The sequence below is a fragment of the Lates calcarifer genome, linkage group LG8 (assembly GCF_001640805.2).
Source record: "Lates calcarifer isolate ASB-BC8 linkage group LG8, TLL_Latcal_v3, whole genome shotgun sequence".
Classification (NCBI taxonomy): domain Eukaryota; kingdom Metazoa; phylum Chordata; class Actinopteri; family Centropomidae; genus Lates; species Lates calcarifer.
In genome coordinates this window covers 10,275,965-10,290,073 of record NC_066840.1, presented here as the reverse complement: position 1 = coordinate 10,290,073, position 14,109 = coordinate 10,275,965, and the positions used below count along the sequence as shown (strand labels likewise).

The 14,109-nt window shown below is 43.9% G+C and overlaps 1 protein-coding gene across 3 annotated transcripts; it reads left to right on the top strand.

Moving 5' to 3' along the window:
- Positions 1-116: 116 nt before the first annotated feature.
- On the top strand, positions 117-13,020 carry ctbp1 (C-terminal binding protein 1). 3 transcript variants are annotated; one of them, XM_018699618.2, is made up of 11 exons: positions 117-249; positions 1,353-1,401; positions 1,783-1,926; positions 5,342-5,496; positions 5,746-5,890; positions 6,003-6,209; positions 6,500-6,714; positions 7,593-7,723; positions 7,831-7,958; positions 8,783-8,900; positions 9,037-13,020. In XM_018699618.2, the coding sequence occupies exons 3-11, from the start codon at positions 1,866-1,868 to the stop codon at positions 9,227-9,229; spliced, it is 1,353 nt and encodes a 450-aa protein (XP_018555134.1). In that variant the 5' UTR covers positions 117-249; positions 1,353-1,401; positions 1,783-1,865; the 3' UTR covers positions 9,230-13,020. The 3 variants fall into 3 exon arrangements, with proteins under 3 accessions (XP_018555134.1, XP_018555135.1, XP_018555133.1); XM_018699619.2 differs by lacking the exon at positions 117-249 and adding an exon at positions 299-560; XM_018699617.2 differs by lacking the exons at positions 117-249; positions 1,353-1,401; positions 1,783-1,926 and adding an exon at positions 2,610-3,115.
- The last annotated feature ends 1,089 nt before the right edge of the window (positions 13,021-14,109 follow it).

The following is a 14,109-nucleotide window of genomic DNA, read 5'->3' as shown; positions in this document are numbered from 1 at the left end:
TTCTAACAACTAAATATGCAGGCGTGTAACATCTGAACAGACTTAGCGTGTCTTTGTCAGACACGATAGCCGTTCCGCCGTGGAAGGTGAGGGCGCTCCTTCCAGGCCAGCGACGCTTTTTCACAGACCGCCTGACCCCCCCACCGACAAGCCACTTCCTCTTTTGTCTAATTTCATGGCGATCGGGAGAGAGGGAACACCACCGACGCACGCACACTGTCTCAGCACTCTTGAAAGAGTTTATTCGGGGTAAATAATTGACAATTTTTGCAAGATTCGCTCACTGGGTTTCAAAGTAGTCCTGCGTGAATTCAGTCATGTGGGCGATTCACCTTTCCCTGTAGAATTAATCATTTTTTTCAGCTTCTGGATCAGATATTTCACATTGTAGCGCCACTCGCTGATAACAAATCGGACGAAATGGGCTCCCCCTCCGCCTGCATCTCTCCCACACACTCAGCGGCACGCTAGTTAACGGCGCTGGCTAGCTAACGTTAGCATCGCTGCAAACGCCTGATATGTATAGCTATGGAGATGGTTTATTTTGACACACTTCTCAAGTTAGTGGAAGCCGATTAACACCGAATACTGTGTTTGTTCGAGAGATAGTGAGAATTTGTAGTTTCATTAAAATGTTATCCTCTTAAAGTCCTCAAATGTTTGTGTTTGGGTCAGCTAGCTAACATCGGCTAGTTAGCCGCGGTGCTATGTATTTAGTTAGCGTTAGCTCGGGTGGCGATGCAGAAGTTAATGTTATCTAAACTACCTCGAAACGAACAGACTAAGTGTGGTGGGTTTGTCACCTAAGATAAAGTAAATGACTGTAGTGTTTGTATGGGACAGATAAATTCCCACCATTCATTGCAAGAGCCCCGGTTATTCTCGATAGCTGAGAAAAGGGTTAGCTAGCACCTCAGGCTAGTTAGTTAACGGTAACTTGGCTGCTAACGAGGGGCTCTGTGATGTCTCCACCGTGAAGTTATCGTTAAAGTCAGACACTGTTATAAATAACATTAACTGTGTGTATGAGTGCTGGTGTTTTTGAAAGTTGACCATAAAGTTGTAAACCATCATCAGCCACTCTAACAGGTCAAACAGAAAAAATAATACACTCTTTAGAGTAAAGTGACAGAGGATTATCCAGGTTTGAAGAAGTTCACAAATTACTTTTATCAAAACACGTTTGTTAACGGGGGATGCACATAATAGTACATTTTATTGATACTTGTGTATGACATATTTGCCAGTGTTGGTAACGTGGATCTGCTGTCCTCTTAACAAATCCCCTGCAGTGATATTAACTGTTTGACATTATTATATCTGAAGCCAGTATTCATTTCCTTTGTTTACAGTGTAAACTAAGTTGTCAACCTGACTGGCACAACAAACATTGTTCTCCAGGTGAGTGTCTGTCTGCAGTTTGTCACTGTCAGAATAACCCACTATCACAGATTCTCTGAGTTAATTTGATAAACTTAGTCTTTTCCAGTGATGAGTGAATGGTTACTGTTCAGCCTGTTTTTTTTTTAACGGTGATTAATTCTATGTTATCATATCTTTGTTTTTTTTTTGTTAAATATGGATATACTACATTTTTTTTTACACCAGGTGGGCTGTAGAAACCAGCTGCCAAAAAATAAATAAAAGTTCCAATTTGCATATTTTCTCTTTCATTCTCTGTTCCGCAGAGCATGCAGTCAGTTGTGTAGTTATGTAAGGAAATATTAAGAAGTGCCCTTGTTTTTTTATTTTTTCTTTACTGACTTTTCCATTTGTGTACAGGTGAATCTGAGTGGACATCACTAAAGGGGCTCCACAGCACTTGGATCTGTTCTTCTCTGTCCCAGGTTCAGACTGCTTGGTCTATGGCGTTGATGGACAAACACAAACAGGTCAAGCGGCAGAGACTTGACCGCATTTGTGAGGGTGAGTTTTCATAAATACTCAAAAGTGCATATATAGAAGCTTCTGTTTATGAGTTGTAATTTGTTACTTTGATGTAAAGTATCAAAACTTTATTGTATTATACCCAGGTTTTCTTAACCATGTAACTCATACTGTAAAACCTTTTACTACTGAGAGATGAGCTTTTATACCTGATTGCAAAAGATATATGCTGTTCATTGTGTCCACATGTGAAAATTACAGAATCTTTGGTTCAAATCTGTAATTATGTAGCTACGTAGACAGACCATATCAAAAACAGATTTTACTTATTTAAACTAGAAAAATGATCATCAATCAAATTTGGTGCATTCTCTGACACCAGATGCTGACACTGGCTTATTATGTTTGTATAGTTCTGCTCTTTACTCGCTGCTTTCAATATATTATCCCTGTGCTCTAGGAATATTGTGGTTTTGGTGAAATACTTTCGTTTTAAGGAAATGAAATGCTATTGATTGACACATTTGTATGCAGTGTTCTTCACCTGAAGCAGTAATGTGACCTGACAAGTTAAAATGCAGACCCTGATTGTATTTCTTGCTTCCTCTGTGTTTGAGAGTGGAGGAGATTGCTGTTTATTAATTTTTTATTTTTAGTTCAATTGGTATGCAGAGAATGTACACATGGAAACAGTGCAGTGTATTTCATATAGGAGATAACAAGTTAAGTTTTTACGTTGCTCCAAGCTTATGCAGTCATGGCCGGTACATTGCAGATTTCTTGGAGAGACAGTATTTTGAGCTGGAGTAGAGTGGAGAGTAGACGATGGAGATCAGACATAATGGTGCGCTAAAATGGAGGGAACAGTCTGGGAGAGTCTCAGGAGACGGGTGAGAGGGAGAGGACAAGGTGAAGGGTCGTGGGGCAGGGAAACGGGCCAGCTGTCTCTTTAAAAAACGACAACAGCTCAAACCGCCCTCGGCCTCAGCCTCGGCTATGCTAATGAGGTTAGTGCTGGTTGGCTGGCCCTCAATGGAGCCGCGTGTGATTGGAGGCTGGTCATGGGGGAGGGCCTGGGCGTGGATGACAGCTGGGATCCAGCCAGCCAAGAGCAGGCTGACAAGAGAGAGAGAGGGAGAAAAAAAGAGCGATAGAGGGAGAGCAAGGCGAGAGAGGGAGAGAGAGAGAGAGAGAGAGGAAGACAGGCTGACAGACTTCATAATGCAAGGTTAGGCCCGGTGCTCATGTGTTTTCTATTTTGGCATGTGTTTTTGAAATTTGTGAACTATGGGGTTGGGGGGGGATCTAAGGATTGGGTGTGGTGCAGCTATGTGTGTGTAGTTTCCCTTTTATGTTCAGCTAGTATCGGTGTTGTCGCAGCCGTTGAGAAGGAACTGAATAACCAAGTGTGTGTGTGTCTAGCTGCGTCTGGGTGGAGTACGGCTGCTTGCTGCATTATCATCGTTCGCTGCCCCTCCCCCCTCACCTCTTACTCCTCCAACTGCGGCCAGAGGGAGAGAGAAGAGGAGGAGGGAGCGAGAGGAAAGAAAGGGAGAGGGGGGGAGAATGAATGAATCACTGAATGAATTGTATTGTGTGTGCGGCCATGCTTGTGCTTCGTAGGCCTCGGGTATGCCAGTGTCCTTTACTCAAATTACTCTGTGTGTAGGCCTACTTGTATATTTCCAGCACTACTTTTTCAGAGATGGTCTTTGTGATGAGCCCCTTTGGGTTTTTCTACATAGTGAGAGTCTCTTTGTGCTCTCGGCGTGTTGCAGTAGGCCTGTTAGCATTCTTGAGCCATCTGCAATGAATGTGAATCACATTGCTAAACTGAGCGCAGCAGATTGTACATTTTTTACAAGCGTACCAGGCTGTGTGTTTTTCTCTCTCATTTTGCCCGTGTGCATTTCATGCATGCGTAGGGAAATGCTCAGACGTCAGAGGAAGTGTTCACAAATATTTGTTTTCCACCCTCGGCTACCAGCTCCCTTCCCTCCTCTGCAGTCTCACCATTACCTCCTGCCCTCTGTCCAAGTGAATGTTCCAGCTAGACACACTCCCCCACCCGGGGAGACACACAGACACACACCTGTCACGCAGCAGGGACAAGATAGTGTGTACTGGTGCATGAGTGGGGTTAGTCCAAGCCAGGAGCTGCTGAGAAGGAAGAGAGAGAGAGAGAGAGGTGTAAAAAGCAATACTGAAATAACCATTAGTGTTAATTATTTAAATTTCTCCTAATTTAACACCAATGTCCTGACGGGGATGTGGTATTACTTAAGACATTGATTTGTTTTCAACTTGCAACATTTCCTTTGTAGGCAGAATGGTAAATGGCCGTGGTGCACGTGGGTCAAAAGTGCACATTTTTGCCAGAGTGTGTGTGTGTGTGTGTGTGTGTGTGTGTGTGTGTGTGCGTGTGTGCGTGTGCGTGTGTGTATTTTTATCTGTATGTGTCTGAAGAAAGGAGGAGATCCAGAAAAATAGGAAGGAGAGACTCTTCCAGACGGGAGAATTTAGGTCATGACTCAGGCCCCCTCATGAACCCCCACCACCTCCTTTCCGAGACCCCGACAGTTTTCTCTACCCCTCCCCCTCCCCCCAGCCGCCACACTCCATCACCTCTCTCCCTCCCGTCCCTGCCCCCTCCTCCCCCCTCTGTGTGTGTGTGTGTGCTCCGCTCATACAGTAGGCAGGTCAAGTTCCCAGAATTAACACTTCATCAAATGTGCCCTACCTCATCAACCAGAATCTACCCCTCGCCTTATGAGGAGTCGAAGGATCTGAGTGGAACTGAGATGGATCAATGAAGACTTGACAGTGTATATTGGTTCCGTGCATTCCTAAACAGAGCTGGAGTTCAATACCAAATAGGCCAGGATGCTGGCCGCTTTCCATGCCCCATCCCAGATTTAGTTACACATTACTTTTGTAACCAAAGAACACATCACTTCTGTGGGAACACACACATGCACACCCCGCATCCTGGTAGTTTCTTGAGGGTGCTGCTGGTTGTGGGTGCGTCTGGAAAAAATGAGTGTCATAAAAGTCTGAGTTATTATTGTCTAAGCAGTTTGCCCTGTTAGCTTTAGTCATGTGTAGAGGGGGATTTTGTGTTAGGGTATGATGACTTGCATCACGTCGGGTAGTCCAGACATGGGAAATGTAGACTGTTGAGTCACTAACCTCCAGCTAAACCTTAGTGGTTCTGAAATACAAGTGTAGCTGGTAGCTGTGTACACCACATGTCATCAACAAGCTGTGTCAGAGCAGTAGGAGTGAGATGAAAACCTGTCACAGAAAATTTGTTCATCTGCTTCCGGTGTGGCTTGGGGACCTCTATTTTTAAGCATTTTTTGTCCTGGATTTCTAATGGTCATTTAACATGTAACAGCTTTTATTTATTGCCCACATGCAACAACGAACGCTGTTTTCTTCCTTCTGGACTCAGGTATCCGACCCCCAATCCTGAACGGGCCAATGCACCCGCGGCCCCTCGTGGCCCTGCTGGACGGGCGCGACTGCACTGTGGAAATGCCCATCCTTAAAGATGTGGCCACAGTGGCCTTCTGCGATGCCCAGTCCACACAAGAGATTCACGAGAAGGTAGAAGAGACACGCCCACTCCCATATCCACACTGTTCTCACAACCCATGAGAGCAAAACACTGCTTCTAATTTCATCCTGTAGATGAATGTAATCAACATCTGCACTGTACCCAAACTTTTGTTGCCGCCTTCTCAATCCAACAGAAGTGTCTCCACAGCCTGGCAATTAATGACTAATATTTTGACGTTTAGCGCATATTATTGTGATAAATATTAAAATGATTTATAACGCATTTGTCCTCTGCAGGTGTTAAATGAGGCAGTGGCCGCTCTGCTGTACCACACCATCACTCTGTCCAGAGATGACTTGGAAAAGTTTAAAGGCCTACGAGTAATTGTCCGGATTGGCTCAGGCTTTGACAATGTTGACATCAAAGCAGCTGCTGAGCTAGGTGAGCTAACCCAGGACAGTGCACAAAGGTGTTCACAGTAGTCCTCATGACAGATGCCGTTGTTTCTCCGATTCTCATGTTTTTCCCTCCTCTTTTTCACCCGACCACGCAGGCATCGCTGTCTGTAACGTGCCAGCAGCCTCAGTGGAGGAGACGGCCGACACTTCACTATGTCTGATCCTCAACCTGTACAGGCGAGTCACCTGGATGCACCAGGCCCTCAGAGAGGGAACCCGTGCCTCTAGTGTGGAGCAGATCAGGGAGGTGGCTGGTGGTGCTGCTCGTATCCGGGGCGAGACGCTTGGCATTATCGGCCTGGGTGAGTGAAGAGTGTGGCTAGGTGTGCTTAAATTTGTTGGGGAGCATTGTTGCTGCATATTCCTGCAGTGCCTTTAATCTGAAATTGTTTTTGTCTTAGTGAGTTTTAATTGAACATAATTCATTTTGTGCTGAAGTGCCTCAGGGCATCTGTTTAATCCAAGCTGACAGTTGATGGTCAGACAAGCAGTATGCTGTCGGACCTGTTTGGTATTTATGATTTCTATTTTGGTTCCAACAAGGGCACCGCAGTGGCCGTTAATAACCTCACCATTTCTCTTGGTCTTGCAGGGCGTGTTGGCCAAGCGGTGGCTCTGCGGGCCAAGGCCTTTGGTTTTGGTGTGATCTTCTATGACCCCTACCTGCCCGATGGCGTGGAGCGTTCACTAGGCCTGCAGCGCATGGCCACCCTGCAGGACCTGCTCATCCACTCGGACTGTGTATCCCTGCACTGTAGCCTCAACGAGCACAACCACCACCTCATTAATGACTTCACCATCAAACAGGTAAGAGGGATTCACACTGAATATGCAAAACATAAAGTTTGTCTCATGTTTTTCTTCTCATTAGTAGGTATTTTTTCAACCTCCGCATCGCTATGTTTTTACTAGATGAGATACATTATCATCAATTTCATTAAAATGTCCTGAATCTGAATACATTTATCAGATCATTTAATCATCATTTATTCATGTCAATCATTTTGAATCTCTTGTCAAATCATTTTTTTTCCTTGTGTGACGTCTGTACATCTGATCCTTTTTTCCTCTTGCTGTTTGAGAGGGAAAAAAGGCGTTTGCTCGCTCTGAGGTTTAGCTGCATTAGCTATAGACTGTAGAAATTAAATAAATTCCACATTCATCATCATTTAGCCGGCATCAGCTACATAAATTGTTTCTGTCACACACTGGTCCTGCCCATCCTTTTGTTTAACAGATTTAAGTTTTGGAAAAATTTGTTATGCAGTCAAGTCAAGTCAAATTTTATTTATATAGCACCAATTCACAACAGAAGTTATCTCGAGGTACTGTGCAGCCTTTCAAGTCTAAAATGCAGAACCCTGCTTATTGATATTCTGAAAATGATTGGAGGAAGCTCTAATATTACCAGCAAGAGTCACCATTCAGTGTTTATTTGCAGCTTAAAACCCTGACTAAAATATTTGGCTAGCAATGTTTGAGTTTAATTTTAACAACAGTCTAGACACCTTGGCCTGAAACAAACATGGCTCCCATATTGTAGGACATCAGTATTACAGATTGGAAGAATAAAAGTAGAATATATTTGTGCCAAATGATGAAATGATGTTGTATTTTGCTGCAGATTGAAAGTTTCCAGCTTGCTCCACATAGTTTAATCATACTGTTGCTAACTCTTGATGCAGATGCGCCAGGGAGCCTTCCTGGTGAACACGTCAAGAGGGGGTCTGGTTGATGAGAAAGCATTGGCTCAGGCCCTGAAAGAGGGCAGGATACGAGGGGCTGCCCTGGACGTCCATGAGACAGAACCCTTCAGGTAACCATGATACTCTAGGCCCACACTGGCCTATATACGACCACGGATGTGCAGAATAACACAACCTTGTCACTCCTCTCTGTAACAACCTTTCCCCTTCTTAACAGTTTCTCAACAGGCCCTCTGAAGGATGCCCCCAACCTGATCTGTACCCCGCACACATCCTGGTACAGCGAGCAGGCCTCCGTGGAGGCTCGTGAGGAGGCAGCCAGGGAGGTTCGCCGTGCCATCACTGGTAAGGCACACACTTTTTTTTTTTTTAACTAAACAGGCACAAGTCTGTGGTCTCACTGAAATACACTGATTAGTACAGATCAGAGTTCATGTTTTAGCTCATGTGTAGTTGTCCATTAGGTGAAAATATCAGCGGCCACAATGTCTGGTAGAAAATATGCCAAATCTATAGTCAAATATTGTGATACCTATAAAATATGTTAACAACTGAAAGTTTTGAACCTGCCCCTTATTTTCCCGTGTTTTCTGTGTAAATGATAAGATTTGTGTTTTCTTGTTTTTGTAATGTTGGCTATTATATAAACTAGAAACGTATGTCGTAGTTTTTCTATATGGCCAGAGCAATTACAGAATTAAGTGCATGGATAAAAGGGGCTTTAAACATGATCCCATACCTGACTGACAACAAAATAAAGATCAAAATGAAAGTTTTGTATGTCCATGATTATTAACCTGCAATCGTGCAATAGTGAAAAATACCCATTACAATTTCACAGAGCTCAACATGACACAATAAAACAGCCTCATTTAAACGACTGATTTTAAAAAATGTTATTTTATCATAAATGATAAAGAAAAGCATCATATCTTTTTGAGATTTGAGAACCTGAAACCAGCAAACCATTGGCATTTTCCCTTAGTTGCCGATTAAACACACACTCTCTGGTCGTTCTGAAAAAACCTTTGTTTATCAGTTGATATTTGCAAATGATATTAAACCAGAAATTAATCCGGTTGTCCAAAAGAAGGATGCTGTCAGTAGCATGAACTCTGTTTTTGCATCTCTATGAGGTAGTAATGGTTTCCCTGATTTCCCTGCTGTAGGGCGTATCCCTGACAGTCTGAAGAACTGTGTGAATAAGGAATACCTGATGGCAGCCTCTCAGTGGCCCAGCATGGAGGCACCCACTGTTCACCCAGAACTTAATGGAGCCACTTACAGGTGAGCAGAGTGGATGTAGAGGATGAGAATAGACAACGGTTATACATCAGAAAGGGGGGTCATGAGGCTGAGCATGGATCTGGAGGCAGTAAGATTCAGCTTTTGTTTTTTGTTTTTTTATTGTTTTTCATTTCAGATTTCCTCCAGGTCTGATCAATGTTGCAGCAGCAGCAGCAGGGGGTCTCCCAGGAGCTGGCGCAGGGGTTGAAAGCCTGGTTTCAGGAACCCTGGCACACGGCATCGCCCCCGTCTCCCACCCTCCTCACGCCCCCTCCCCGGGGCAGCCTACTAAGGCTGAAGCCGACAGAGACATCCCTTCTGACCAATAGCCCCCCCCGCCGCCGCCAGCACATTCCGTCACCTCTGGACCCCCCCCCAAGCCCCACCCAGATCAGACACAGCCCGACCCTCCAGGACATCGGCAGCACCAGTTTGACCTGATGTGGATCTACACAGTCTTGTTTCTCAGATCACATAACCAGCCCAGGAGTGACCTATCCACATCTACCCCGCATCCTCACATCCCTCCAGGACACACACATCCATCCCTCCATCCTAGTCCTCATCTCACCCACACACCCGCCATCCCCTCATCCTTTCACACCCCCACAACGTCAGCAATAACTCTGTTCTCAAGGATTCAATGATTGGATTGGTTTATTTCCTTAGTTGGCTGTTGTTTTAATGGAAAGTTGATCTGTTGTGGTTCTAGGTGTTAATGTTTGTTTGTAAAAAAAAAAAAAAAAAAAAAAAAGAATAGCATTTCTGACATGAGGCTTTACAGCCTGCTGCCTCCTGTAGTCGTCCTCTGACTCTGACCAGTAGAGGCACAGAGGCAGAAAGTTTGAAGCCCCCCCCCTTGTACATTAATGGCTCATGTTACTGCTCTCTTCTTCTTCTTTTCTTTTTTTTTCCCTCCCTCCCCACCCATTTCTTGAGATGGGGGAAAATGTGTACTAAAGTAAACCAGACAGAATCACAAACAGTACATCCTGTCCTCCCCACCAGGCATCTAGCTACTCTTCAGCCCAGTTCAGCTATTAGTTCTTGCCCCGGCACTGTCATCAGCTTGTTCAGCAGAGGGATCCATAATGCTGTCAGTGTGGAGCTCTCTCAGGCTGTCAAAGTATATCTGCTCAGTTCATGCTTTAGCCCTCAACCTTGATGGAGTGATACCCAAGATCCTTTGTCACCGTTTTACTGCTGAGATTGTCCAGTTTTCGGACAGTCATCCCCGTATTTACAAGTGCTTTGTCTCTCATGGATTCTCCATTCATGACATAATAGTTGAGCGCATCATATCAGAGAGCGCCTAGGCATGAATTTCTTTGCCATGCCAGCAGCCAGAGTACTGCCCATGAGGTCTCTAAATATGGTGCCCACACAGTATCAAATGCAGCAGCTTTTTCTTGCTGGAAAAGACCGCAGCATGCAGGGGGCCTCGCCAGCAGAGGGCACTGTCTGACCACTCATCTCAGTCAAACAGATGGGACAGTTACAGGTTAGCTTCAGTGACGAAGAACATGATCACACACTGCCGACATTCAGAACAGGATTGGGTCACCGGGGATCGACTACCGCCTTATTGTTTGACAAGATCTCACTGCAGCCCACCACCACCGTCACCATCCTCACCCCTGCACCCACCCTCCACTCTCCTCCCACTGTCATGACCGACCCCACACATCTGCCCATGAACCAGTATGCATCCACCAATTCCTTTAAGCGTGAGGGGACAGTAGAGATTAGATTCCCTGTCGGAGCAAGGGGACAGTGTTCTTGCATGCTGGCTTTATTAATGACAGTGGTGTGTGTCTGTGTGTGTGTGTGTGTGTGTGTGTGCGTGTGCGCGCGCATGCATGTAAGTGTGTGCGTGTGGGTTTGTGTGTGTTTGTATGTTCCCTCACCCTGTTATGATAACAAGCTGTTGTCTTTCCAAAGGAATAGTCCCTAGGAGTAACTCTTTAACGCTGTTGCCCTGGTGTCAAGGGAACACCTTTCTAGTACCTCAGTAACAGATATTGAATGTACCGTGCATACCCTTTTATTTTTTGTACAGATTTTCTAGATACTTCTTTACTATTCTTTACCAGAAGGGTTGTGAAATTGTAGCAGTAATGATACAATAAAAAAACATTGCCCAATGAAATAAATTGACAAAATCTCTGTAGGTTCGCTATAGGTCACTGAAATACTCAGGCTTCAAAACCAGTGTGTATCTCTTTCCCTTTACCTTTTATTTCCTCATTGTGGAAAATTCAGCACAACACTTTGCCATTCTTAGACTTCAGACTGTAGTTAATGTGTTTCGACCTCCATCTTACTGGCTTATGAAAAATGAGGAAAAAAAACAAAAGGCAGTTGTCGTGGTCTGCTAGTTTTCTTTTATTAGAACAATAGTAGTAGATGCTGTTTTGTTTTTTTGTTTTTAACCCCTCCCTTCATTGTTAAGCTGCTCTATCTATCGTGCATGTGAGGTAATTTTCTAGGGGAACTACTATTGGCTTAAAAAAATTGGTGTCATCTTGCTGTTTCCCTCTGCTCCCCGGCCTTCTCCCCCTCAGAGTGTTTTCAACCCGAGTTGCCATTTTTGTCGTGGTCAGTTTCCAGTGATGTACAGTTTTCCCCTCAGAGTCTATGAGAGACATGGAGCATGTTTGTGTCCTGAGATGCTAGGCTCCTCTGTCATGTGATGAGTATATATTTTTAAAAAATAACCCCCATAGTTCAGAATATGAGCATTATAGTAATCTTAAATTTTGCTGTTGATGATGATTATATATATTGTTTTTTTTTTTTTCAGTTCAGCAGTGCACTGTTATGAAAACCATTCTGTTTTTATTGTAGGATTTCATTTTATGGATATGCTGTCTGTGTTCTACATGTTGTACTGAAACATTTCAGAGAAAACAAGAGATCCCTCTCCTGGTGTTTTTTTTTTTTTTCTTTTTCTTTTTTAATTTGTCTTATCCCAACTGTCCTTTTCCAGCTGATATCCTCTGGGCCTTACTTATTCTCTCCCTGTTAAAGTAGCTGTTATAGAAAGTCGCCATGGAACCACTCACTGCCTTAATACAGTTGACCACAGCAGGTGAAGTCAGGAGACACATCCAGTCGGAAAGAACAGGCCTCAATGGAGGCCGCTCCGCGAAAAAAGTTCTTCACACCCCGACAGGCCTAAATCTGCAGCACCTTGCATTTCTTTTTCAGTGATGAACCACGTTTAGCCTTGTGTAGGTTTCGACTCATTCTGCAAAACGCGTACATCCAGTGTGAACTCTTAATGTGCATTAATGTTATTTTTCTGTCTGTTATCTAGTTTTTAATAGTTAAGTCAGCCCAGCAGTGTGTATGTGCGTAGGCTAACAGATAAGCACAGTGTGTATGCCACAGCTGATATTTCACTCTTGGGTGTGAGAATGCCCCCCCACCTCCCACTAACCCACCACCACTGTCACTCAGGGGCTCTTAAAGCGTCTTTCACAGCGCTGCCAGAGCCCCCAGTGGGGCTGGGGGTGGGAGGGCATAGCGGACACTGGTGTGGTCTGTCAAAAAAAAAAGAAAAGAAAAAGAAGCAGAAAATTACGAGAATCGGTCACTTTTTCTCTCTCAGGGTTCAAATGCACACATATCCTCCAGCAGTCGCCCTCTGTCTCGTGTCCCTCATCCCAGGTTTTTCCGCCCTCAGAATGTAGAACAGCCTCCTGCGTTTTTAGAGACCGCTCTCCCCTCATTCCCCCCTTTGTGCACAGGTCTGAACTTTTTTTTTCCTGTTTTGCTTTCTTTTGGCACTGACATCTAACCATCTAACAAGGAATGAATGAATGAATGTTTGAAAGTGACTGTGTGTAATGTTAAAATTGGGAAATGTATTTTTACAACATGTGAACATGTTTTTTTTTTCCACTCACTCTCATTGTGAATTGATTTTTTTTTTCTTTCACCAGACTGCAAAAACAAAAAGAAAAAAAACAAAAATGAAAAAAAAATCTCCTGTAACTAGGCTCTTAAGCTTTATTTTTGTTTTGTTTACTTTTTTATTAGAAACAATCATGTTTGTGATGGTAACTTCCGATGGTAAACTCCACACCGTATTTTAATAAAATCTTAAAAAATTAAACGTTTGCTTCATTGTTTTTAACTTTCCATATAACTCGTTCTCCACTGGTACAAAGAATCCTGTTGGAATGTGTACAGATCTTTTACCTCTGCCTTTGGTCATTTCATTTGAAAGAGTCTCTGTGCTTGATTATAGTGGTCAGTGAGTTGATGACAGTTAATGCCAGTTGTCATTATACAGTCCCACTGATTACACTCAGTAGCTTCGGGATATGGAGCTGTGTTTACAGAGCTTTCGCTATTAACAAAATTGTTTGCTACCACTGTTTGTAAGTTCTTTTATATGGCTGTGAGAGGTTATGCAGTGCCAGAATGGGCACAGCTTTACGAGTGGGCAGACTAGGTGGGGAGTACGGGAAAGGGGGTTTCTGTGTGGACCCATGGGGCAAAGGAGTGTGTGTGTGTGTGTGTGTGTGGTGTGTGTGTGTGTGTGTGTGTGTGTGTGTATCAGCCCCAAAATTGCTACCACATGCACGTAACCAGGAGCCTGAGTGGAGTGGAGAGCCTTAAAGCTGAGGTCCACTCACTTACAGCTAGCTTCAGGAGTCCTGGCTAAAGGCCGGCACACTTGGGAGTCAGGGCGCCATGGAGTCCATCACACTGATTTAGAATTGTACTGCTTCATATGTCTCATAGTGAACAGTTAAAAAGTAGCAAAATTGATGCAGCAGAACCAGGGATAATAATCTTTTCCATTCCACTCCTTCCTTGCCAAAATCTGGTGCCTACATTACCCAGAATGCAACTCAGCCACTAGCAGTTCAGTCTTGACAACTTTAAAACTAATCTGCACTCCACCTAAGGAACACCTCAATTGTCAACATTTGATTTTAATGTAAACACTTTAGAACGTTCTTAAAGCGCCTCTCAAATTTAACTGTTTGAGAAAATAGAAACGTTAAGCTATGAACGTGAACCGTTTCAAACGTATCCCGGACTCGCCATTGTCACTGCTACTGGAATACCAGTTGATAATAACACTCTACGTGGTATTTTGCTCAAACAAACAGAGTAGAAACATGTCCACAGATAAACATTGAACAGTACTGTCTGTATGACTGACTTAATGGAACACATAAATCCTAACTGC

Coding starts and splice junctions, on each gene's coding strand:
- ctbp1 (XM_018699617.2), top strand. CDS start 2,884: ATGCTAATGAGGTTAGTGCTGGTTGGCTGGCCCTCAATGGAGCCGCGT. Junction 3,116..5,341: donor GACAGACTTCATAATGCAAG/GTTAGGCCCGGT, acceptor TTCTGGACTCAG/GTATCCGACCCCCAATCCTG. Junction 6,210..6,499: donor GCTTGGCATTATCGGCCTGG/GTGAGTGAAGAG, acceptor TTGGTCTTGCAG/GGCGTGTTGGCCAAGCGGTG.